At 60.2% G+C, this 21,922-nt stretch overlaps 2 protein-coding genes across 2 annotated transcripts in view; both read right to left on the reverse strand.

Moving 5' to 3' along the window:
* Nucleotides 1-21,922, reverse strand: part of LOC110388535 (zinc finger protein 385C-like) — a 55,448-nt gene that overhangs the window by 7,175 nt on the left and 26,351 nt on the right. The window contains exons 3-4 of the mRNA XM_021377928.1: nucleotides 4,614-4,756; nucleotides 1,043-1,153 (exon numbers count right to left, since the gene is read on the reverse strand). Coding sequence (XP_021233603.1) covers nucleotides 1,043-1,153; nucleotides 4,614-4,756 — 254 coding nt within the window. The remainder of the gene's footprint in view (nucleotides 1-1,042; nucleotides 1,154-4,613; nucleotides 4,757-21,922) is intronic.
* LOC110388534 (zinc finger protein 862-like) lies at nucleotides 8,283-15,067 on the reverse strand. The gene is made up of 3 exons (XM_021377927.1): nucleotides 14,345-15,067; nucleotides 12,479-13,102; nucleotides 8,283-10,497 (listed from the first exon to the last, which is right to left on the reverse strand). The coding sequence occupies exons 2-3, from the start codon at nucleotides 12,989-12,991 to the stop codon at nucleotides 8,965-8,967; spliced, it is 2,046 nt and encodes a 681-aa protein (XP_021233602.1). The 5' UTR covers nucleotides 12,992-13,102; nucleotides 14,345-15,067; the 3' UTR covers nucleotides 8,283-8,964.

Raw genomic sequence — 21,922 nt, forward strand, 5'->3', positions numbered from 1 at the left:
CGGGGAGCATCGCCCTCCTGCACCGCGCTGCCTCCAGGGCGCGGCTGGGAACGGGAGAGCTCCTCCCAACGGGAAAGCTTCTCCCCGCGCTGCTCGGTTGCCAAGCAAAATAATTAAGTCTGCAGAAGCAGACTGTGGCTGGAAGAGCTGTTCCCGCAGCAGGACTCTGCTGATGCAGCACAGCCACACCGGGAGCGCATCTCTCCAGGCGCAGCAGTGGAACTCAGAGCCAGCCCAGTGCTCCCCTCTGGGTGCAGCGCCCATGGATGCAGCAGGAGCAGCTCCGGGCGCTGAGCTCAGTGCCGGCTCGAGCAGATGAACCGCGCACAGAGCCTTCCTGCCTCGCTCTCAGCCTGGCACATGACAGAGCAGCAGCACAGAGGAGCAGAACCACTGCTCTGTGACCTCTCTGAAGCAGCTCTGTGCTCCTCGTCCCCGCAAATCATCTCCTTCTTGCAGGGATGCAGAGCCCCCAGGGTCTCTCGAAGGCAGGGGCAGAGCACAGCGTGGTGCACGCTCTGCTATACCCACTGTGCTAGCCCAGAGCTCAGTCCACAAATTCCCCACTTAGCACACAGAGGGGCTCTGAGCTGCTGCTGCGAACCTCTCCTCCAGGTGCTGCTTGGATCTGAATGAGAATTCCCTTTCCAGCTGTTTAATCAGTTCTCACCACAAAAGATCAGCTGCGTGCAATTCATTACTGTGGGGATCAATGAACATTTCCTTCCTCCCCTCTTCAAGGTGGTTGATTTACTTTGAATGAAAAGACTCAGGGAAAAAAAAAAAACCCAAACCACCTGTGCAGCTCAGGGAGAGCACATCCAGCTCCCAAGGAGCAGATAGAAACTGTGTGAGCTGATAATGCAGCTGGAGCACAGACAGCAGGAGTAAGGCAGCAGGGAGCAGAGCTGAACAAAATGACGAGGAGCAGGAAGACAGAAACTTGAATGGGGGCATGGAGGGTCCCGAGGAGCTGCAGGCATGGGCTGCACCACAGTGGGAGGGCGGAGGGGGACATCAGCCCCATCCCACCCCGACTTACCGCAGAGTTGAAGCGCAGGTGGCAGATGTTGCAGGAGATGAACTGCTTCTTCTTGAGCGGGGCAGGCACGCCGAAGGTGTGGCTGATCACAGCCTTCTGCACCGGGTCCATCTGCAAAGGGAAGGCACAGGGTGTGGGCTGGCACCGGGGCCGCAGTGCTGCACTGCAGTGCTCACCGGGGGCTCCTGGCTCCCAGGAACAAGGCACGGCCTGGGCCCCACAGATCTCTCTGTGACCCCTCTTAATGTCTGCGACCTTACATATGTGACCTTATATACGGTCTCTCCATGGGGTTCTCTGTGTCACCGCTTTTCTATTTCTCTTTTTGAACCATCCTTCAACCCCCCCGAAGCTGCAGGGCCCAAATGCCCACTGATGTCTGGCAGAGAGAAGCAGGGGTGTCACTGGGTGTCACTGGGTGCCCATGCAGAGCCACGTGGGTCCCCTGTCCCCACAAGGCACACATTTTGCCAGCTGCAATCCCATTACAGTGCTACCACCTGCATTGTACCTGAGCCGCCTGTGCAGCCCCAGTACTTTGCAGGACACGTGCATGGGGAACAGCTCCAATTATCTGCTGGGAGCTGCATCGTTCCTCGCGACCGCTCAGGGGAGGAGCGGGGGCTGCTGGGGGGGGTTGGTGGCTGATGTGTGCGGGTGCTGCCAGCCCCTGGGCAGCCCCCAGTGCTCCTGTCCCTCCCCAGCGCTCAGTGCCATTCCTCTGCCGAGCCAGCAAACTTGTTCGAGAAGCCGTAATTGTTTTAAACAAAATGCATTTATTAAAGGGGGAAAATAAGAATAAGCTCTTTGTTTGAGCGTGGCTATAATCTATAATGCAAGTATTGTTCCACTACCCTGTGGCATAGGAAGATTATCTTATCTGAGTCCTGCTGTCAGTGGAGCCTGGGGTTTTAGGCGATCGTATTTCTCTGCAGAGCTATTTAGTTGCTGAGACAGGTGCATCAGTCTTCGAAGCACATGCCTGGACAACAGAGCCATTATCAAGACCCCAAATTCCATTCCAGAAGTGAGCAGAATGGTGAAGGCGGGTGATTAATGAAGAGCCTCTTTGCTACGAGATTTTGCTTGCTTATCTGGAATATAAATGAAGAGGCATTTGGGGTTCGGCGGCGAAGCGGAGCAGTCTGCAGATGGGGAAGGCGCTGCTGCACCCGGCAGCCACATCACAGCGTGCAGCCCCAGCAGCGGGGCCGGCGCCTGACTGGGACAGAAGCGCCCACCTCTTCCAGGCACAAATGGGAGAAAGGCCCCAGTCGGTGCAGCAGCAGCAGCAGCAGCAGCCGCAGGCTCTGTGCCGTGGGACGGGGCCGGTCGGTGGCTGCCCTGCCCCCTGCACCCGCAGGGATGTGCTCCGGAGAATTCAGTGTTTAGTGGTGAGGGGTCCTTGCTGCTACACATCAGCCATTTCCATGTCTGTTAATTAACACTAAATTGCAGCCTCTCAGGGAACTTCGCTTTCCATTCTGCATGCTTTGGGTAAGGGAACCCCACTGGCCTCAATGCTGAGGGGTGCTTGCACTGTCCCATTGATTACACTGGAGCACCGCGACCCTCTCCTTGCTGGGCCGCCCAGAGCCCTCCATGCACTCAGAAATGTGCAGCTCCTCCTGCCCGCACAGTGCCCAGCCCCAACCCAGCCTCCAGCTCCCCTCTGCCCACAGCTCTGAGCACTGCCCCACTGCGCCCCTCAGCCACGGCCGCTGCAGCTCTGCGGCCTTCCCCGCTCTCCACAAGCAACTGCAAGCACCGCGTCTCTGAAAGGCTGCAGGAGCCCCGGGGACCAACACCGCACCACAGCTCTGCCCGCAGCACCCTCAGCTCCCCTGAGAGCCTCTGACCTTCCCACCAAACAGAACACAAACGCGCCATCGGCTCCGCTCCACTCTGCCATCTCCAACCGGGAGCAGACCCCTCCCCGGGGACCCCGCTGTGACCGGGCGCTGCGGTCCTACCGGCTCCTGCGGACGCATCCCTGCCCTCAGCTCTGCAGCGCTACCTGGGAGCACCCGGCGGCTCATCCAGAGCAGAGGTGGGTGCGGGCACCGCCGCCCGCAGCACCGAGATCCCGGCTTTACGGCCACTTCTCATGGACTCAGATTACTTTATCGCTGCGTGTTCCTACCGGTATAAATAGAGATCTCTGAGCTGAACCTCCTGCCAGCCGCCGAGGTCAGCACGGGAACGTGTGGGGACGGAGCATCAGTTCGGATTGCATCTTCTGCTGTCTGCAAGGCGCTGCTGGGTCTGGCGGCTTTGCAGCATCGCAAGGGCTGGAAAGTGCCTTTCAAGCATGAAATGCGCCTTCTGCATTGTGCTAGGGTTTTTTTTTTTTTTTTTTCTCTGTTGTTGCTTTAAGAGCTCAGTTTGGAAAGGTTTTGCTCGCTCCAGAATAAAACATCTGCTGGGTTCATGAGAGCTGTGTGACCCGTTCCAAGAGCACGGCGTTTGCTTGCAAACAGCTCCTGCCCTGTGTGGCAGAGGGGTGTGCTTACCCAGCACTGCGGGCAGAGCCCACCGGACCCAGCAGCACCAGCAGCGCTGGGCAGAGTGCAGAGCTCAGGGAGATGGCTGTGACACCGCTGGGTTCCCTGCCACCCTCTCCCCTGCAGCACTGCATGGGGCTCAGGGCTCAGCCCTGCACAGCCCTGTGGCTCCAGGAGCGATTCTCCAGTTTCTCTGGGGTTTTTTTTGCGCTCTGCAGAGCACATGCCAAGAAGGGGGCAAGCGAGCACCGAGCAGAACGGTGCCTGCTGCAAGTTAGCTCCCAACGCCAGCGACTAAAAACAGGAACACAGACAAAGAGCAGCCACAGTAACAGCATCGAAAAGCCCCTGTCTCATGTGCCCCTGCTTGTCAGCACAGGGAGAGACAGGGGGAGCCGGGGTTTCAATAGGGTTTAAAGGAGTGAGGTGACTGCGTCCCATTCAGCAGCAGCACAGATCTGGTGCTTCATTTCTGCAGCCGACTTTGAAGATCTTGGTGATAATTCGCACCTTTGGAGCATGTTTAATCTCAGAGCCACTTAGAAAAGGGCGGCGAGAATCAGTGATTGCTGCAGTGGGGGGGGGGAGGTCAGGAAGCCCCACGCTGGGGCCCAAGGGGAAGGAGCAGAAGGTGCAGCCGGACCCCAGCCCCGGTGGGATGCACACACAGCTCAGCCCCCGCAGTGCCGGGCTCACCCCTGGGCCGCCCCTCCTCCTTTTTTCCCCTTTATTTATTTCAAAACCAACAAACCGCTCTCCACAGCTGCTTTATTGCTATCGATTCCCGGAGCAAACCCCATTCATCTTGGTTTAGACAAACCACCTTCTTAATTTTGCTTTCTAAGAGCAGCAGAGGGGGTAGGAACCAGCCGGGGGGGGTCATTACCGCTGCCCCCTCGCCGCACGCTGGCTCCGTGTTTGCTCCGGTGGAGGGACAGGCGCATGGCACAGGTGTGCAGCCCAGGAATTAGGCCAGAAATCACCCGGCTGGGTTGGAAGAGGGCTCTTCTGGGGGTGCAGGGCAGGGAGTGTCCCACGGCCGATGCCCCCCACCCGCAGGCACTCACCGTGTTGAAGTTGGGGAAGAGGTTGAGCGGGGACGTCCCGTTGAGGCGGAAGGTCAGGAAGTGTTTGATGTCCAGCGGGGAGTGCAGCGGCCGCCCGGGGATCGGCAGCGACGCGAGGAGGGGGCTGCTGTGTCCAGAGGGACCTGGGAGCAGAGGGAGGGCAACGTCAGCATGGGTGGGTACCGCCCGTGCATGGGGACAGGGCGCAGGGAGCACCTGAGTACTGCGACAGGGCGGGGGGTTACGGCCCCCACTGTGCACAGGTGTGGGATTTGGGGTGCCCTGGCTCTGCCCCTCCGCTGCTATTTTGGGTGGAACCCCCTCGTGCCCCCCCCCCGGCAGTGCAGCCACCCCCGGCCCCTGCTCCGCCGGCTGCCTCGCATCTTCCCCCGCACCATTGTGAGCTCCGGCTGCCAGGTAAAAATAGCACAGGGATTAATTATATTCTGTTTTAAAGAAAACACCATGGGGACGGGGGAGCAGCAAACGGGGGGGACCTGCAGGGGATGGCAGTGCCCAGGCAGCAGCTTTCCCTGCGGCCACCCCCACCCCGACCTCCTTCTCCACCCAGCATGGGCTGGGATGGGGCTGAGGAGTGGGGGAGACTCAATACCCCATCAAATGAGTAAGAGAAAATAAAACTAAATACAATAAAAAAGGTTTCAGAATACTGAGAGCTGCAAAAGCCTATCTGCACCTCCCACAGCCCCACGCCTTCTCCCTCCTGCAGCCCATCTCAGCAGAGGACAAGGCAGAAATTCCGGTTTTTATTTTTTCATTTCCTGCTCCTTTTCCGCTCCATCTTTGTGGCTGTGCTCCGCTGGGGGTCACAGCTCTGGTGCTCAGCACCCTCACCCTCACAGCGAGGGGAAGCAGAAGGCTCCGCTGGGAGGGCATGCAGCACAAGAGGGACGGCAGCGTTCCCCACCCACCGCACCCAGCAGCTCGCGGCTGCCCCGGCCACGCTTTGCTTTCTGCCCTGTGTCCAGCCTTTCTCTGGCACCGAAATACAAATCTGAAATTCAAAGTTCGGGCGATTTTCTGAATTTCTGAGCAGCCTTTGCCGCCCTGAGGGCAAAAACGACCTCTTTCTGGGAGAGCGCACACGGCCGCTCCTTCATCTGCGCGGAGCGGTCCCTGAGTCAGCCCTGACTGCGGGGGAAATTCGCATTTTGCTTCATCGGGCGTGCATTGATCGAGTTAATTCCAGAGTCACCCAGAAGGGAAATCTGTGAAACTGCCCCAAAATAAATAAATAAAACAGCAGCGGCAACGAGGGAGCAGCAAAAGGCAGCGGGAGCGGCTGAGCGATGCATCATTAACCTGCTGAGCCATGAAGCAGTACTTCTGCCTCAGATCCTTGGGGACGCAGAGCCCCGCGCCCCCAGGGCCCCCCTGGGACACACACACGGCCCTGACTGTGCCACAGCAGCACTTCCAACAGATGCACTTGGGGTGGATCGTGGGGGTTCCGCTTGCCTTCATCAGTGCCCTTTGCATTGGTTGTGCTGGTCCTAAAATGCACCTTACATTGCATGGAACATACGGAGCAACGATGGAGAGCGAACCCAGCACCTCTGCCCCACTGAAGGCAATGGAGCAGCGGGGTCTGCAGCTCCGCCAGCAGTGCAGTGCCAGAGGAACCCATCTACTGCTGACAGCGTGCTCAGCAAAACTGCAACCCCAAATCGTGGGCTAACACACGCGGCATGGGGGGAAGGTCAGGAGTGGAACAGACAGGGAGAGTTCGGGGAGCCCCCTGAGATGGGACTCATGGGAGGAGGAGGGAACACAACCTTCCATCCCCAGCTGGAGCAGCAGCACCAGGTGCAGCCCCGGGGAATGGCAAAAGGCCTCAGACAGCGCCCAGCGAGGAGTGGGACCATGTGGGGAGAGGACATGAGCCCATTGCAGGCAATGGGAGGAATGGCAGCGCCTGGCAAAGGGCAGAGCTGCAGCCCGAGCTGTGTGCGCTGCACGGCTGAAGAGGGGAAAAGAGGAAAATAATCACATGGCATGGGGACAGAGTCACGGCCAGCTGCAGTCTGCCGAAACCTCAGGTGATCAAAACAGCACGAGGGCTGCATGCACGGAGCGGGCAGGCGAGCAGCACAGCTGCAGCTCCAGGCTGAGAGCAGCTCCCGGCCCCATCCTGAGCTCCCAGCCCGACCCTGGGGCCCGCACGCTGCTGGGGGCACCTCCCCAAGGTCACGGGGCCGCAGCTCTCACCTTACCTTTGCTGCAGGGCAGATTCCGGCAGCAGCTGTGGGCTGTATTTTTAGGTATTAATTAGACACTCAGTTAAGGGGATTTGCTTCGGTGAGAGCAGCGGGGCCTTCGGGTCTGTCTAGGGTGACACGACCTTACCCGAGGGGACGGGCACGGCTCGGGCTGGGGATGGCAGCCCTGTGCCGGCCGACAGCTCCGGGCAGCACTGTCCCCAGTGGGCGCCGAGTTTCTGCCTGCCCCGGCCCTGGCTGAGGACGCCCGCAGTGCGCGCTGCCGTGCTGCTCCTTCTGGTGCTGACGGAAGGAGGGCAGCGAAGGAATCCTCGTTCCCAGCACAAACCCCAGAGAGCGGCTGTGCCCCCCTCCCCAGCTGGATTTCTGGGGGCTGCCCTCAGAGCCATGCGCAGCGCTGCGCTCCCCAGCACCATCCCCCAGGGACAGGAGCAGTGCAGGGCCCACCCGTCCGGCACAGGAGAGAGCTGCTGGGTGCTGACGCTGCGTTTGCAGCAGCCTCGGGGGCTCAGCCCCACACGCAGCAGCGGCAGCACTGCGGGTCTGCCCCCAGCACAGACACGGGATGGCAGCCGGCACGAGGCGGCACCAGGCGGATGGAGACAGGCGCTGTTTATTCGCACAGCAGCAGCCTGGCTCCCGCTCCCCTGGTCGGTGTTCTCAGCAAATTTCGGTGGTGACTCAAATTCCTCACCCGGGGCTTTAAAAGCTTTTGTCTCCGGCCAAGCGTGGACTGGATGCGCTCCGGCTCATTCCAGGCGCTCGCTGGGAAGCGCACGTGCGCGCTCCTGGTGCCAGGGCTGCAGGCGGGAGAGCAGCGAGAGCGCGGCCCCGGGCCGGCCCTAAGGAACGCGGCGTCGGAACGGCCCCCACCCCCAGAGCAGTGAAAGCAGCGAAGCAGCCTGGGCGCCGGAGCAGACCTGAGACACGGTGCGAGTGATGCTGCACCCAGCGTGCGCGGCTTCTGCTCCCCGACCCCGCAGACACAGATCCCTCCTCGGGATGCAGCCGCACACGGAAGGGCCCCGCGCTCCCCCCGAGCTTCAGCGTTACTCTGACGTGACGCTTTGGAACGCTGCTTTGCCTTCATTGCAAACTAAAATCGCTAACAGCCTCTTTTCATCCCACCCCTGTAGAACCAACCCTCTGAGTTAAGTCAAAAACAAACAAAGTTTCACTCACTTCAGGGTGAGGAATGGGTAAGAGGGAAACCAAGCGAACACACCCAGGCTGTCCCAGCCGTAAGCTGATGCTTCGAGGATTCTGTGCTGCCGCAGGGCACTCAGGGCACAGCAGGAGCCCTGGGCACGATGCCCAGGGTTTCGAAAAGCCAAGGAATTCACCACGTGTTCTTTTCGGACCCCTGCTTATAATTTATTCTGTCATTGCAAAAAAAGTTCTTTTAGGTACCTTTAAACACTAGGAAAGCTAAGGTAGATCTTTTTAATATATATATTTATATATATATTTATATATATCTACATACACATATATACACGATGATGCATTTCGAAGTTACTGTTTCCTTGGCGATTACAATGCCATTCTCTAAATCATTGCTTTGGAAATGACCACGAGTCGATGCCGCTGCCCAAACACCGTGCGCTGTGTGCGAGGACACCCACGATTCGCAGCCGGGCACTGCGGGGCTTGCAGCAGGGACACGCTGCCTTCCTGCATTCCTCCTCGAGGCTCCACAATAACAAAAATCAGGTATTTTCGCAGAGTATTACGGATAAGCTGCCACGTATTGTTGTGCAAAGGCAACGTGCGCTCAAGAGAAGATCTGCTTTCATCTCCAATAATACAATGAAAACCAAAACCCTGGAAAGACCTGACCGTGTGGTGGGATGCCAGCCATAGTGACGCCAACAGGAACACCCCAAGATTCAAGCCCCTGGCCAACTCAGACACACGTCTGGGGGATGAAGCAAGGGGCGGCAGTGGGACCGGCGTGGCTCTGTGGGGCTTCCCGGTGGAAGCTGGTACCAATGACGGTCGGTTCCTCCGGGGCAGTGACGGCTGCTGGGGACGGCAGCATGGCGGTGACGCTTGGGGCTGTCATAAGACCTGGCTCCTGCCTGCAGGGCTCTGCATTCGCCACCCACCACTCACTTCACCTGCGTCTTGATGAAGCCGGACTCCCGCATGCTCTCATAATATTCAATGGCCAACGCAAAGTCAAACTCGTCGATGGCCGGCCCGTCGATGGCGATCTTCATGAGGTTGGAGAGCCCCTCGTCCTTGGTGCAGCGCGACCGGCCGCGCTTCAGCAGCTCCCGGCCTCGGCTGATCTTCTTGGCGAGCGCCGAGCCCAGCGGTAAGGCCAAGGCAATGGCTGCGAGGACGGCGAAGTCCGGGAAGAGCTCGTGCATCTCAGAGCTGCTGTAGACCAGCTTGACGCACAGGTCCCTGAAGGACAGCTGGCTGAGGCTGAAGACTATCCGCTTGAAGAGGGGGAAATCACTCAGGGCCCTCTCGCTGACCACCACCTGGGAGTACGCCTGCAGGAGGAAGTTCAGCTCGCTGAGCCCATAGCCACTGATGTCCTCCAGAGACTGGGGGTAGCACTTGGGGTTGAAGATGGCTGAGAAGGAGCTGACGGCCTCCAGGACGCCGCTGGGGAACCTGTCCAGCAGGCTGCCCCGCATGCTCTCCAGGTAGGTGTCCTTCAGGTGCTCGAAGTGCCGCAGGTGCACCGGGGAGCAGTTGGCCAACTCCACGCCCTTGTAGTAGAGCCGGCTCTCGCCCTCCTGCTCGCCCTGTGGGTGCTCGGTCACGGCGCTGAGGAACTCCTGCAGGTTCTGGCCGCTGGAGCCCTTCTGTGCCTGCAGGGTGGTGGCCGTGGCAGAGACGATGGGCTTCAGGATGGAGAGGTCGAAGTCCTCAATCTGGAAGAAGCGGCTGAGCTTCTGGAAGATGGGGAGGACATCCAGCAGGATCTTGGTGAAGGCCACAAAGTGGAACTTCTTGAGCTCCTGGCAGAGGCCGAGGGCCACGGGCGACCGCTCCGCCTCGCTCTCCAGCAGCAGCACCAGTGTGGGCCACGAGGAGTCGATGGCCTCCACGGCTGGGAAGATGGAAGTCCAGCAGATGGCCCTGGGGCTGCCGAGGTCAATCTCACAGAGGTCCAGGACGCTCCACAGCTCCTGCAGCCCACTGCTTTCCCCCGTGGGGCTGGAGTACAGCCTGTAGATGGCATCCACCGTGGTCTCGTACTTCTGGAGGTACTCGATGCTGAGGCTGCTGTGGGTGGGCAGCAGGGAGCTGCCGTGGGACAGGCAGTGCATCTCGGTGAGCAGTGGGCAGAGCGAGCTCAGCGCGGTGCCGGCCCCGCTCCGCCGCTCGGCCCCCAGCGACGCGCTGTGGGCGCTCAGCCAGGTGAGCTTCATGGCCGGGATGCTGAAGGCGTGCAGCACCTCGCCCACCTTGCCCGTCACCGTGGCCGCCTCCCCGGCCGGCAGCTCGAAGCTGCCCAGGAAGGTGGCGGAGGTCTGCCCACTGCAGGGGGACACGGTGGTGCTGAACACGGCCAGGCTGCGGCGCTCCTGCGCATCCACCGTCTCATCCACCACCAGCCCGACAAACGGCGAGGCCTTGATGCGGTGCCTGTCCTCGTTGTGCAGGACCTTGGCCATCGCTGCCTGAGGCAGTGAAGGGCACACAGGGCAGGAGGGAGGGAGAGAGAAATACAAAGGCTCTTTAAAGGCACGCGGGAGAGGCACGGCACCCGTAGCAACACGAGCTGCACGGCATCCACGCTGGGATCTCCCCAAAGGCAATGGGAGGCCCCAGCGCTGAGCGGCCCTAAGCGCATGCTCGGCTCCCACCGGCATCGCAAGCACCGGGCTGTGCGCCTTCAAAGCCGAGCGCTGCCCGGAGGAATCGAAGCCCATTTGCTCGTGGTTTAAGCTGCTCACTGGTTCAGCCAGGGATCTTACTCAAGGGTCTAAAAATTGCTCTCCAACCCAGAGTGCAGATATCGGCAAATTCTGCCCTTTTTTAGGAGCCAGAGTAAGTCAATGGGACGTTGGCACTTTCGAACAGCAACTTCAAACACGTGCTTGAAATCAGGAGTGACTTAGCACCCTTGCCTGGATGACAGCATTTCCCTAAACCGTAGCTTAAAGCACGGAGTAAGTTCATTGGCTGCAGCCCTTTGGCACAGGAGTATGGAGACCAGCTCTCTCATGGAAAGAGCCACGGAAGGATCCCTGCCAACATCACGTACAGACAGGCCATGCTCCCGTGCCCACCACATCGCTCACAGCTCACTGGGGTTCATTTTCCCTCTGTTCCATCCAAGTGCACAGCAACAGCACCGCAACGGCCACAAGCGCTGAATCACCCTGCAACAGCAGGTTATATTACACTGGTGTCCACAGACCTCAGAAGCAATTTCAGCGCGATAATGCTGTGCAAGTTGTCCGTACAAGTCAACTCCCTGCTGGCAACAGCTTTCTCTTTTCTAATTTGCTGCCTTCTCTCTCCTCTGGCTGCAGCCCAAGCGCAGTTCAGCTTGGCGGTGCTGGCCCCACATTGCCCACCCTGCTCCCACCCCACATCCTAAGGGCTCTGAGACCCTGCCTGCTCCAGGAGCCCACTGAGGCACCAGAGCCCCACTTCTTCAGCTGCGACTCCATCACTTCTGTGCTTTACAGGCGAAGCACAGTCAGGAGCAGCAATAAAACTTCTCAGCGTCTCTTCCTTCGCTCCATTTTACCCACTTGGTGGAAATGCCCCCGCTTCGTGGGGAGAGCTTCCTCATGTGCGCAAATGCTGAGAGTGGTGCTCCAGGCCGAGAAATCTAATGAGCAGATTTTGCCTACCTGCAGCGAAGTAGGGCTCCTTCTGTATCTAAAAAGCCTGGCAACCCGCCAAGCCTCACTAAAAAATTAATTTGATTTTAACAGGCATGAAGCGCTTGGAAAATTAAGAAAATCCTCCTTGGCTACTCAATCTTTTTGATCACCCAGTTTAGGGCAAAAAAGGAAAATCTCATCTCTTCCTGCGCTGACTGAACTCTGCTCCTTCACCCCTCAGCGCTGCCTCTCTCCATGCACACACATGGCTGAGAGCCCAGGGTGCCCTCAATGGCCCCATTGCTTTCCCTAGCCTCCGCATCCCCTGGTTTGTCACAGCAGGGAATGACACTAGCTAGATGCCACATTAATAGATATATATATATATATATATTTAAGATGGAGGCACTGCCTTCAGTCCGCACCAAAAGCGCTGGGGAGCAGGAGAGCTGCCTGGCCCTGGCACCCACCCTTGGGCGGAGCACAGCGAGGAGCAGCGGGGACATGCTCCAGCTCCACGAGGAGCTCGGGCACTCAGCCTGGCCTTGCACTATGACCACTTCCCGCAGCCCCTGCTGCAAAAATGCGTTTTCGGTGCTGGTGGGCAGAGCCCGCACCTGCCTCAATCCCTCCCCTTCAGCACGTGCTTAAGGCTCCTGCTCGTGCACGCAGCTCCCAGCGACCTGCAGGCGGTGTTCGGTGCAAGCTCAGGGTGCTGCAAAGCTCCCGGCGCAGGAACCGACCCGCCCTGTGAGCACCAGGGGTGTACGCAGCCCCGACCACCACGGGAACGACCCAGGAGACCGCAGCCCGTGGTACACACCTGCATGTCCCGGAGGCTGCCGACGCGGTAGTGCTCGCTGTGCTCGGTGGCGAGCAGCGCCTGGCACAGGTTGAGCTTCTGCAGGTCCAGCAGCGAGGAGCACTTCTCATCCAGGACCTCCTCCTTGGCCATCCAGTACACGGTGGTGAGGACGGCCACCTTGGCCGGGTTCACCTCCACCTTCAGCACCGAGCGCAGCTCCGCGTGCCCGCGGGCCTCGAAGGCCACCTGCTCCCGGTTGACGGCCAGCGCCTGGCGGTGCGCACCCGAGGTGACGTGCCGCAGCAGCGCGTGGCGCTGGAAGTTGTCCGTGCCCACGGTAAAGGCATTCTCCGCTTTACCGTGCTTGTTCTTCACCAGCGCCTGCCGACACTCTATGCAAAACATGAGTTTTCTCTCATAGTCAAACTCCAGCCAGGTAAATTCTTCCTTCCAGTGCTCATTGAAATAGCGCTTGCATTTTTTATTGGAATTGGAAGTTTCCCCAGCTGGCTTTTTCCCTGGAGGCACCATATTGCTGTGGCGGGGAAACCAAGCGCTACGGCTGAACCGAGACGTGCCTTGGAGGAGCAGCCTCTACATTTAACTGGGTAAGGAAGGTCTAGTACCACTTTCCTGGTTTGACTGGAGATGAAAGAGACACAAGGGGAAAGGGATTAGGGCCCTCACAGTGCTCAGCTTTTGGTAATCATTTGTTCCTGCCGGAGAACCAAAGCACGGGGAGGACACGGAACCTTCTGCAATGGGTCACCAGTGCAAGCCAGAAAGCACCCAGTGCAACTCACTGAGAAGCCCATGAGGCATTTATTTATTCCTATAGAACAAAACCCCTACGGGCTGGAGCCTTTCCCACAGCCACCACAGAAAGCACTGAGATTTGGGTGCTGGAGCCCCCGGGTGCTGCGAAATCTCCTTCATCCACTGGGCGAGGAAGGGGCGAGCTGCCTCCTGCCCACAGCGCTGCCAGGCTCCCAGCAGGCGCACAGAGCCTGCATCACGCACCGCTGGCTTTGCTCCCTCTGAGCCAACCATCCCTCTGCAGCACGGGGCAGCCATGGGACAACCCCAAGCCCCAGGTGATCCCGTGCAGAGTTGCATCCTCACCCGCAAAGAGAATCTGCTCTGCAGTCCATTCGTTAGGAAACAGCAAGGGGATTGCCGTGCAGAGCCAAAGCCAGGACCTGTCTTGCTAAATGTTTCCTCTCCAGTTGGCAGGGCAGGCATGTCAGCTGCTCCTCGGGGATGCAGGCTCAGCCTGGCTGAGATCGCCCTGGTGGCCCCATGCAAGCCCCAGGACCTGCCCCAAACCGGGCGGACATCAATCTGGGAGCCCAGGCTGCAGCAGGGACAGCGCGCGGTCCCTACACTGACCCCCTGCCCAAACACGGCCACACGCTGCACCCAGGCGCCCGGCCCAGCAAAAAACTCCTCCCTTGGAAAGAAAAATACACATCTCCCAGCGACGAGCCCGGGGGGCACGGGGCCACGGGGCAGCGCAGGGGGCGGTGCAGGGGCTGCAGGAGCCGCGGCCACGTCCCGCCCGGCAGCGCAGCGCAGGCAGCCCACGCTCAGAGTTAATGCTGCGCTTCCTCAGGAGCAGGCAGCGCTGGGGCTGTCAGCACCGCACCCCACTCCTGCATGTGCTGCTCCCCCAGGAGCGCCGGCTGCAAGGAAGTTTGGGCAGGGTTTCTGTGCAAACCGACGAGCCTCTGCAGTGATGCTCACGCCCCGGTCCCGCAGCCCGGGCTGTGCCCTGCGATGCCCGCCTAGCTCCGGGCAGAGCCCGGTGCCGACTGCGAGCAGAGCCGCATGCAACTCCCCCGGGCCCCGGCCCCGCACACCCGCCCACCCTCTACACATACGTACCATGGAGCCGCTGCCATGAGCTTTGGGGCGAGGGGGGTGGAAAACTTCCCAGATTTTGTTTTTTAAATAGGAGAAGAAAACCAATCAAATTAAAAAAAACCAAAAAAAACAAAAAACCCAAACAATGCTAAGCCAAAAAAAAAAAAAAAAAAAAAAAAAAGGAAAAAAAGGCCCCGAACCCAACCCCCGGCCGCGGGACGAAGCGGCGCAGCCCCCGCCCCGCCGGGTCCCGCTCGGTGCACGGGGCGGGCGCTGCGTGGCCCCGAGCGCGGCGGCTGCGGGAACAAAGCCCGCGGTCACGGCAGCGCGGCAGCAGCCATCTTGCAGCGGGGACTGTCTGCTCCGCCGACGCTCCGGGAGCCGGCGGCGGCAGTGGCCACTAGCGGCGGCGGGGACGGGCAGGCCGCGCGGCGGGGGCCGTGGCCGTGTCACGGCGATGGGCTGCGGTCCCGGGGGGGTGGGGGACGCCGGGCGCCTTCCTCTGGGATCGATGCAGGGGATGGGCGGTGGGTGCGCGGCACCCCAGGGATCCGCGGCCGAGGGCCGGGCGCGTGCTGCGGTGCGAAGCCCTACAGCCGTCCGGGGGGAGCAACCAGAGACGGGCAGAGCGGGCGCAGCAGCCCCTCGGGCTCCGCTGCAAGCACCGGACAGAACCGGGCGCGATCCCTCCGCTAACACCGCGCCGGGAGCTCCCGCTGAGCCCCGTTATCAGCAGGCAGCGCAGAGCCGCGGGGCGGGGCGGCACCCAGCCGGGCATCGTTCCGCCTTCAGCACAGGTGCAGCTTAGAACACCTCAACTGCTCCCGGAGAAATGAATTTTCTGCCGCCCTCACCGTCCTCAAAGGTGACTCCAAAGAACACAGGGCCCGCCAAGGGAACACCCCGGTGCCTGGTGCGTGGGGGGTGCTGCGCAGTGTGACCCCCCGGGGCCGTGGCCCCCCACGGTGCACCTGGATTAGAGCTGCTCTGAGCGCGGCTCCAGCGCCGGGGCGGAGACGTCGGGTAAATTCCTCTCTCCGGGCTCCTCGTCATGTCCCGGGGCAAGAGGCTCCTTCTGCGCCCGGGACATTCCTGCCCGCCACCGTGGCTCAGGGTTAATGCTCACAGGAATGGGGTGAAACCAGAGACCCGGCTTCCGGGGCTGAAATATGCACTATTTATTCTTGTGCTAATGCAAGCGAGAAAAGAGGACTTAAGGTTTTGAATCAGTTTTTAGGCACGAGGCTGCAGCATCCTCTGCTTTACAGTGGCTGGAGCCAGCCCTGCTGGCGGGGACGTGGTGGCAGCCGCACACAGCGTCCTGCAAGCCGGGCACTGACGGCCCATGGGCCAGACCAGCAGAAATTGTTTTGCCCTTTGGTTTTGCAAAGGGAGCGTGGGGGTCAGGAGTCGATCACGGTATTTCCATTCACTCCTATGCAGCAACAGAAGTCTCGATTTGGTGCAATCATTGCTATTTTCTCTCTGTGATGTGCCTGGGGCTGGCAGGCAGGTGACCCCATCGCCAGCATTCACCATCGATGCGGCACAAAGGCCCCGCTGCCCACGAGACACAGCTTCCACCCAAACCAAACCAAAGCGCCCGACAAAACCAAGCTGCTGTGGGGGGAACAGGGCCAGCTCCAGCCCCACATCCTGCAGCTGTTTCCCCTATAGCTCTCTTTTCCCCTGTAGCTTTTTCCTTTTCACCTGTAAGAAGCTGAGCAGAAGAAACTGAAAAATCAACCGTATTACCCCGAAAGATCTTAAATCTCTGAGTCCAAGTGTATTTATGAGATTTTAATTTTCTTCTATGCATTAAGATCTTTAAATTCATCTCTTGGGAATGACTCATGCCTTTGGAGTGGGGCAGAGGAGCTGCTCATGCTCCCAAAGCCGCTACCAGCCATGAGCTCCATCCCTGCTGGGTACCCAGCCCCGTGCCCCCAATCCAACCCCAGCACTGCAGGACCATGGGGCAGGGGGCGAGGAGCCCTGCAGCTCCCTGCTCCCGGACCCCACCTCAGCAGCACACACTGAGATGCAGCCCCCAGATCCCCTACCAGTAGCACAGCACCGGGATGCAGCCCCCAGACCCACCTCCCCTCCATGGCCCTGGGATGCAGCCGGGGCCTGGGGCAGCAGAGCACTGAGGAGGGTGTGGGGAGCGCTGCAGCAGCATCCCTTGGCACCCGGAGGTGGTGACAGTTCAATTTAATTTCTGCTGTGCACGGAGGAGGAAGGAAAGCTGCAGAGAAGCCTCGGTCTTGTGTAGGAGCGAGCCATCCCCCTGCGAGGGAATCAGTGCTCAGCGCCGTGTCAGCTCAGACAAATGAGAAATGCGCCCGTAACCCCAGGGTTGTGCCCTGGCAGGATCTGCACCCTCACAGCATCGCTGCAATGGGGATGGGGGGCCACAGGAGGAGGGGGCACCTCAGCTGAGGGCTTCCCAGTGTTCCTTGCTGTGTCTTGTCCCCACAGCACCCAGGCACACAGGGCTGTGGTTCTCCTGTCAGGGCCCTTCCAGCACTGCTGTGGGCACAGGGGCACCAGGACCTCGCAGGAAGGCCTAGGTGGGCTGCGTGGCCCCGGAGACCAGCACAAAGGGCCGGGAAGCAGCGGGAGCCCCTGAGCTGCCCACACAGGGACCCACGTCCCAGCCTCTGCAGCCTCACGGGATGCCACCTCCTTCCCTCGTCACAGCTCCTGCTGCCTGACTCGATCTGGCAGGGAATGAGCCCTGGGGTGGACCCAGCTGACATCCCCACAGCGCGTGGGCACAGCCCAGACGGGCGCTCTGTCCAAGCTGGCGGAGGGAGGACAGCACTGAGTGCCCCCACCACCCCCACTCGGGGGCTGCAGCGCTCCCACCACCTCCAAACAGAGCCGGGTGCAGTTTCCGCCCGCTGCAATGCGGCTGCTGAGAAGAGAAATGCCCCTGGTGCTGAGGGCAGGGCAGCATCATGTCCCACCATCAGCCTGTGCACCTGGTCCTCAAGACACTGGGGGAGAAGGGGTCTGCAGCAGGAACCTGTGCACAAATATTGTAAAGGACCGAGCTGCACAGAGCCCTCCAGTCCTGGCCACGCTCCCTGGAGCCCTCCCCTCGCCACCATCACCTTCCTCTGCTGGGGCTGGAGGGTTCCAAATCCAGCTCAGGTGGATGCCTGGAGCCCCAGCTTGGTTCAGCCTTTATTCTGGGCATCGCTCACATCATAAAAATCACAGCCAAGCCCAATTCATTACAGCCAGGGAGCAGCTGACAGAAACGAAAAGGGAGAAGAGAAGCTCAAATTGATGCTTTCCCACCGCTCCAGTGAAAGAACCAATTTGGAACAAATCACAGACTCCCTTCTCCACCACCTCTTGAACTGCCCCTGAGCAGACACGCATTTTTCATCGCGCAGCGCTTTCTCTCTAGCAGCGATCATTATGGATTTCTATTAACGAAGCATCTGCAGGCGGGGGGGGCCCAGGGGCACCCAGCCCCTCATGTGCTCCAAGCGGGTCCAGCCCCTCTGCAGCAGTGATGGAGACAAATGGGAGCGGAAGGGACGAGAGCTCAGCGGGGTGGGGATGTGCCCGGGGCATCAGCGGGAGCTGGCAGAGCCCGGAGCGGGGAAGAGCCCACGCTGCCCTTGGCACCCCGGCCATCCTTCCCCTTGATGAAGGTCAGAGCCCCCCTGCCCCCCCCGCCCGCTTTCTGCTCGCAGCGTTGTTCTGCCGCAGCCCCACAACAGGGGCTTGTCGTGTCTGCGCTGACAGCTGCAGAAGTGCATAACTCTCCTCTAAGTCTGCCCCGGGGCGAGCCTTGGTCATAGGCAATGTTTGGAAGCAGACGCACTCCTGTCATTATTTTTTAATTAGATTTTTATTTCCTACCGCTAGTATTTCATTGTAATTTCCGCCACTCCTACCCAGGCCGTGCTAATATAGCCACTTCGGAGAAGAGTGGGAACAGGCAGCCCACGTGGCCCAACATCCCGCTCCGCAAAAGGAAAAAAAGCAATCTGCAAATGCATAGCCCCTGCACTAATTACAGCCGTGGGGACATCAGAGGTGCCGGAATGGGCCATCAAAGCGCCGGCGCTGGCACAGCGCTCTGCAGGCTGCAGGGAGCACCACCTGCATGGGAACTTCCAAAAGTTCACGTCGGCCTGACACGGTTTTCAGCAGCCCGGTCCTCAAGTGCAGTGAGGGACGCTTACAAGCAGGGTTTGCTTTCTTTTGGTTTTTAAAAAGCGAGCTCTTTCCCCAGCGCGATGCGGGATGGTGACAGCAGAGCACTGCGCCCAATGCCCGGTGCTGGAGCCGGTGACTTCCAGCTCCCAAGGGGAGACAACACCTCGGGGAGAGCCAAGAGACCCCACAATGCCCTCAGACCGCAGCGCTCATGGTCTCGGAAGCAGCTGTGGGTTTGTCCCCACCGTGGGAGCTCCCAGAGCCAGGAGAGCTGCAGGTGTGTGTCAAGCACGAGGGAGAGCAGGGATGGAAAAAGCAGGAAGGCAGAACCCTGATTCAAAACTCAGCTTGTGCATAAAATAAAAAAAAATAATAAAGAGTGGTGCTTATGGCTTCAAATGTCAGCAGTCACCTGAGGCAGAGCACATTTGCACCCTGACTGGTCACAGCGCACTGGGAGCTGCCATGGCTTCAGAACACAAATTCTCTTGGCTCAATGCATTGAAACTGGGGGCAGTGCGGAGCCTTTGCTCATCCCTTGAGGTGTCTGAACACCCCACGCTCACCCCGCAGCAGCCGCCCCCAGCACAGCAGCACGCGGCTCTCGCACCTACTGGGGGGCCTGGCCAGCACTGGGCTGCTGGGGGGGGGGGGGGCCATGGGGTGGGCTCCACAAACACACCCAGATGCTATGGAGGAAGGAAGAAGGAAAAACCACGTCCCATGAAATGCCCTACTATGGGAATGTATATGGTCTGCGTGCAACCCTCTGTCTCTGCTGCATTTCAGAGATTAAAATTAAAGCTTTTGTGGCTTTACAATGTTTCCTACATGTTTGAGACCACGCAGCTGAAAGCAAGCTCTGCTTTTTTCTTCCTGTCTTCTTTTTCTTTTTTTTGCAATAACCTGCTTTGCCCGAGAAGTGGGATTCCAGATCCACACCCCAAGAGCTGCTGCGCACTGCAGGAACACAGGGCAAGGCAGCGCACGCAGGAAGGACTGCTTCAAACTATTAGAAAAATTAATGATCCTTCCTAGACAGCTGGCAACTGAAGCCGTGGTTGGGAGCAGCTCCGTGGCCGGGCGCTGCCACACGTGCCGGTTCCATAACTTTGCCTTTCCGCTGGACTCGCTGCCCTCAGAATGCCCCAGACCCCGCGCCTTGTACATACACACATGTACATATTAACCCAGGAACACGTGCGCCCGGGGCAGGGCAGTGGGGGTAATTACAGACCCCGCATCCCCACCCACGAATCTGAGCACAGAAAGGGTGCGAGAGCAAAGCATCGCACTCCATCTATCACCACAGCTCGGCAAGCCCAAGACAGCCAAGAACCAACAGAAAGCACAAACCCCCCAGAGCCCTGCGAGCTCTGAACCGCGTTCCCTGCTCCCCCCCCCCCAGCCCCGTGTCCCAGGAAGGTGCTGAGCGTGCAAAGGGCGAGACGGGGCCGAGTGCCCAGCAGCCAGCGCTGACCCCGTGTGCACAGCAAGGACAAAGCAGAGCGTGCCCGCCCCAACCTGCTCCTTCCTCTTTTTTGCAGCCCTGGGAAAAATCAATAGGATGCAGAGAATCCAACACAGCTTGAATCCCACAAGTAATTAGGATCAGCGGGCGGAGAGCCGAAGAAACAAGGCTGCGTGTGTGTGCTGGGGCAGGAGAGGGACGGGGCTGTGGGTGTACGACACGGGGCTCGGATGCTTCAAAGGAAAAGAACAGCTCTTAAATGGCGTTTCGGGCAGGATGGAAATAGGGAACAATGAGGATCTGATTTGAAAGAAGAAAATGTAACGATGGCAATTTAGCGTGGCAAAGCCCCAATGGGCACAGGAGTGGGCATGGAAAGGGCCCCACAGGTGAAGAGCCCAGCGCTCAGCCTGCCCCTGAGCCCGAAATTCCTCCCGTTTCTGCAGCTCTCTCCCAGCTGTAAATGATCCGCGTCAGTTTTTCAACATTGAGAGTTGAGCCTATGATCAAAATTGCAAAGGGGGGAAAAAAAGACAGCCCCCCCCCCGGCCCCCCTTAGCAGAGCTACACAGAAATAACATTCAAAGATCGACGTATTCCATCACTTCTCTCCATCTGCTCAGGTGGCACCGCCAAAGGCAGAGGCTGCACAGCGCTCCGATCCCACCCGCGCAGACGGGGTCACCTCCCGCACCCCGCTCCGCACCGCGCACCCGGACGAGCCCGGAGCGAGCCGCAGCGCTGCCGGGGCCGCGTAGAACGCACCCTCCGCTCCCCCCCTCCGCACGGAGCCCCGCACCGCTCCCCCGCTCCCGCCCGCTGCCACGCGGGGCGATGGGAGCGCGATGCCGGGGGGAGCGGAGCCGCGCCGTACCCACCTAGGAGCATTTTGGATCCGCGTCTCTCCGCGCCGCTCCCTCCCTGCGCTGCTCCGCGCGGCTGCACGGCGGGGGCCGCGCTCTGAGCCTCGCACCCCGCGGAGCTCCGCGCCCACCGCCCCGCCCGGCCGCAGCCTCTGCCGGGGAGGGCCCGGCCCAGGGACGGGATTCGCGTGGAATCGGGTGGGAGGGAGCGCAGGAGCCGCGCCGCGGTGCCCCTCTCCGCGCCGCTCCTCCTCCCCTTCTCCGGAGCTAAGCACAAGCGCTCTTTTCTTTCCAAGCCTGGCTCAGAGTAAACTCCAGGGCTGCCAAAGCAAAGAAACTTGGAGCGGAGACGAGGATCCTGCAGCCGCTCGGCCCCGCGCCCCCAGACGCGCTCCTCCTTTGCCCCCTCCGAGTGGCCGGGACCGCCCCCCACAGACGCCGCTTTGGGGAAGGGGCTGGGGGGCGGCCGTGCCGCTCTGCTTGGGGAGGGGGTGAAGGCAGCAGCAGCCCCGGCTGGGAGCCCCCAGAACGAACCCAAGCCCCGGGGGCAGCACGGCCGCAGTGCGCGGGCTGAGCGGAGCAGCTCCCTGCATCAGGAGACCCCAGCGCCTGGAGGCCCACCACGTCCTGCACGCATCCCTCCACCAATTGCAACCTGGTTTAGACCCCGAGCAGCTCCCGCGGGCCCAAGGGTTTTCAGGACTCACAATCAGGACACGAGGCTCACCCCACACCAACACTCACCCCTTTTTGTTATCCCCAGGAGCCACGGCTCCCAGCTGCGCCCAAGAGGGAAATTCAAAGGCAACTCTGCATGGCAGTCAGCACAGTGGGGCTGGCAGAGGGGATGAGCCCCTGGGGGTGGCAGGCAGGGGCTTCCCCAGCTGCTGCTGGGGAAGCCCGGACTCTGCACGAGCCCCACAGCTTCACCATCCCCTACCCCATTTCCATCAGCAAAACTGGGGTGCAGTGAACCCCCCCCCCACGCCAGCACGATGCCTGGGCTGAGCTCACAGCCTCGGCAGCTGCTCGGGAGGAGAGCTTCACGACCTGATTGCACAGCGCCTTTTAAAGGGAGCAACG

Source organism: Numida meleagris, chromosome 26 (genome assembly GCF_002078875.1).
Source record: "Numida meleagris isolate 19003 breed g44 Domestic line chromosome 26, NumMel1.0, whole genome shotgun sequence".
In the NCBI taxonomy this organism is placed as follows: Eukaryota; Metazoa; Chordata; class Aves; order Galliformes; family Numididae; genus Numida; species Numida meleagris.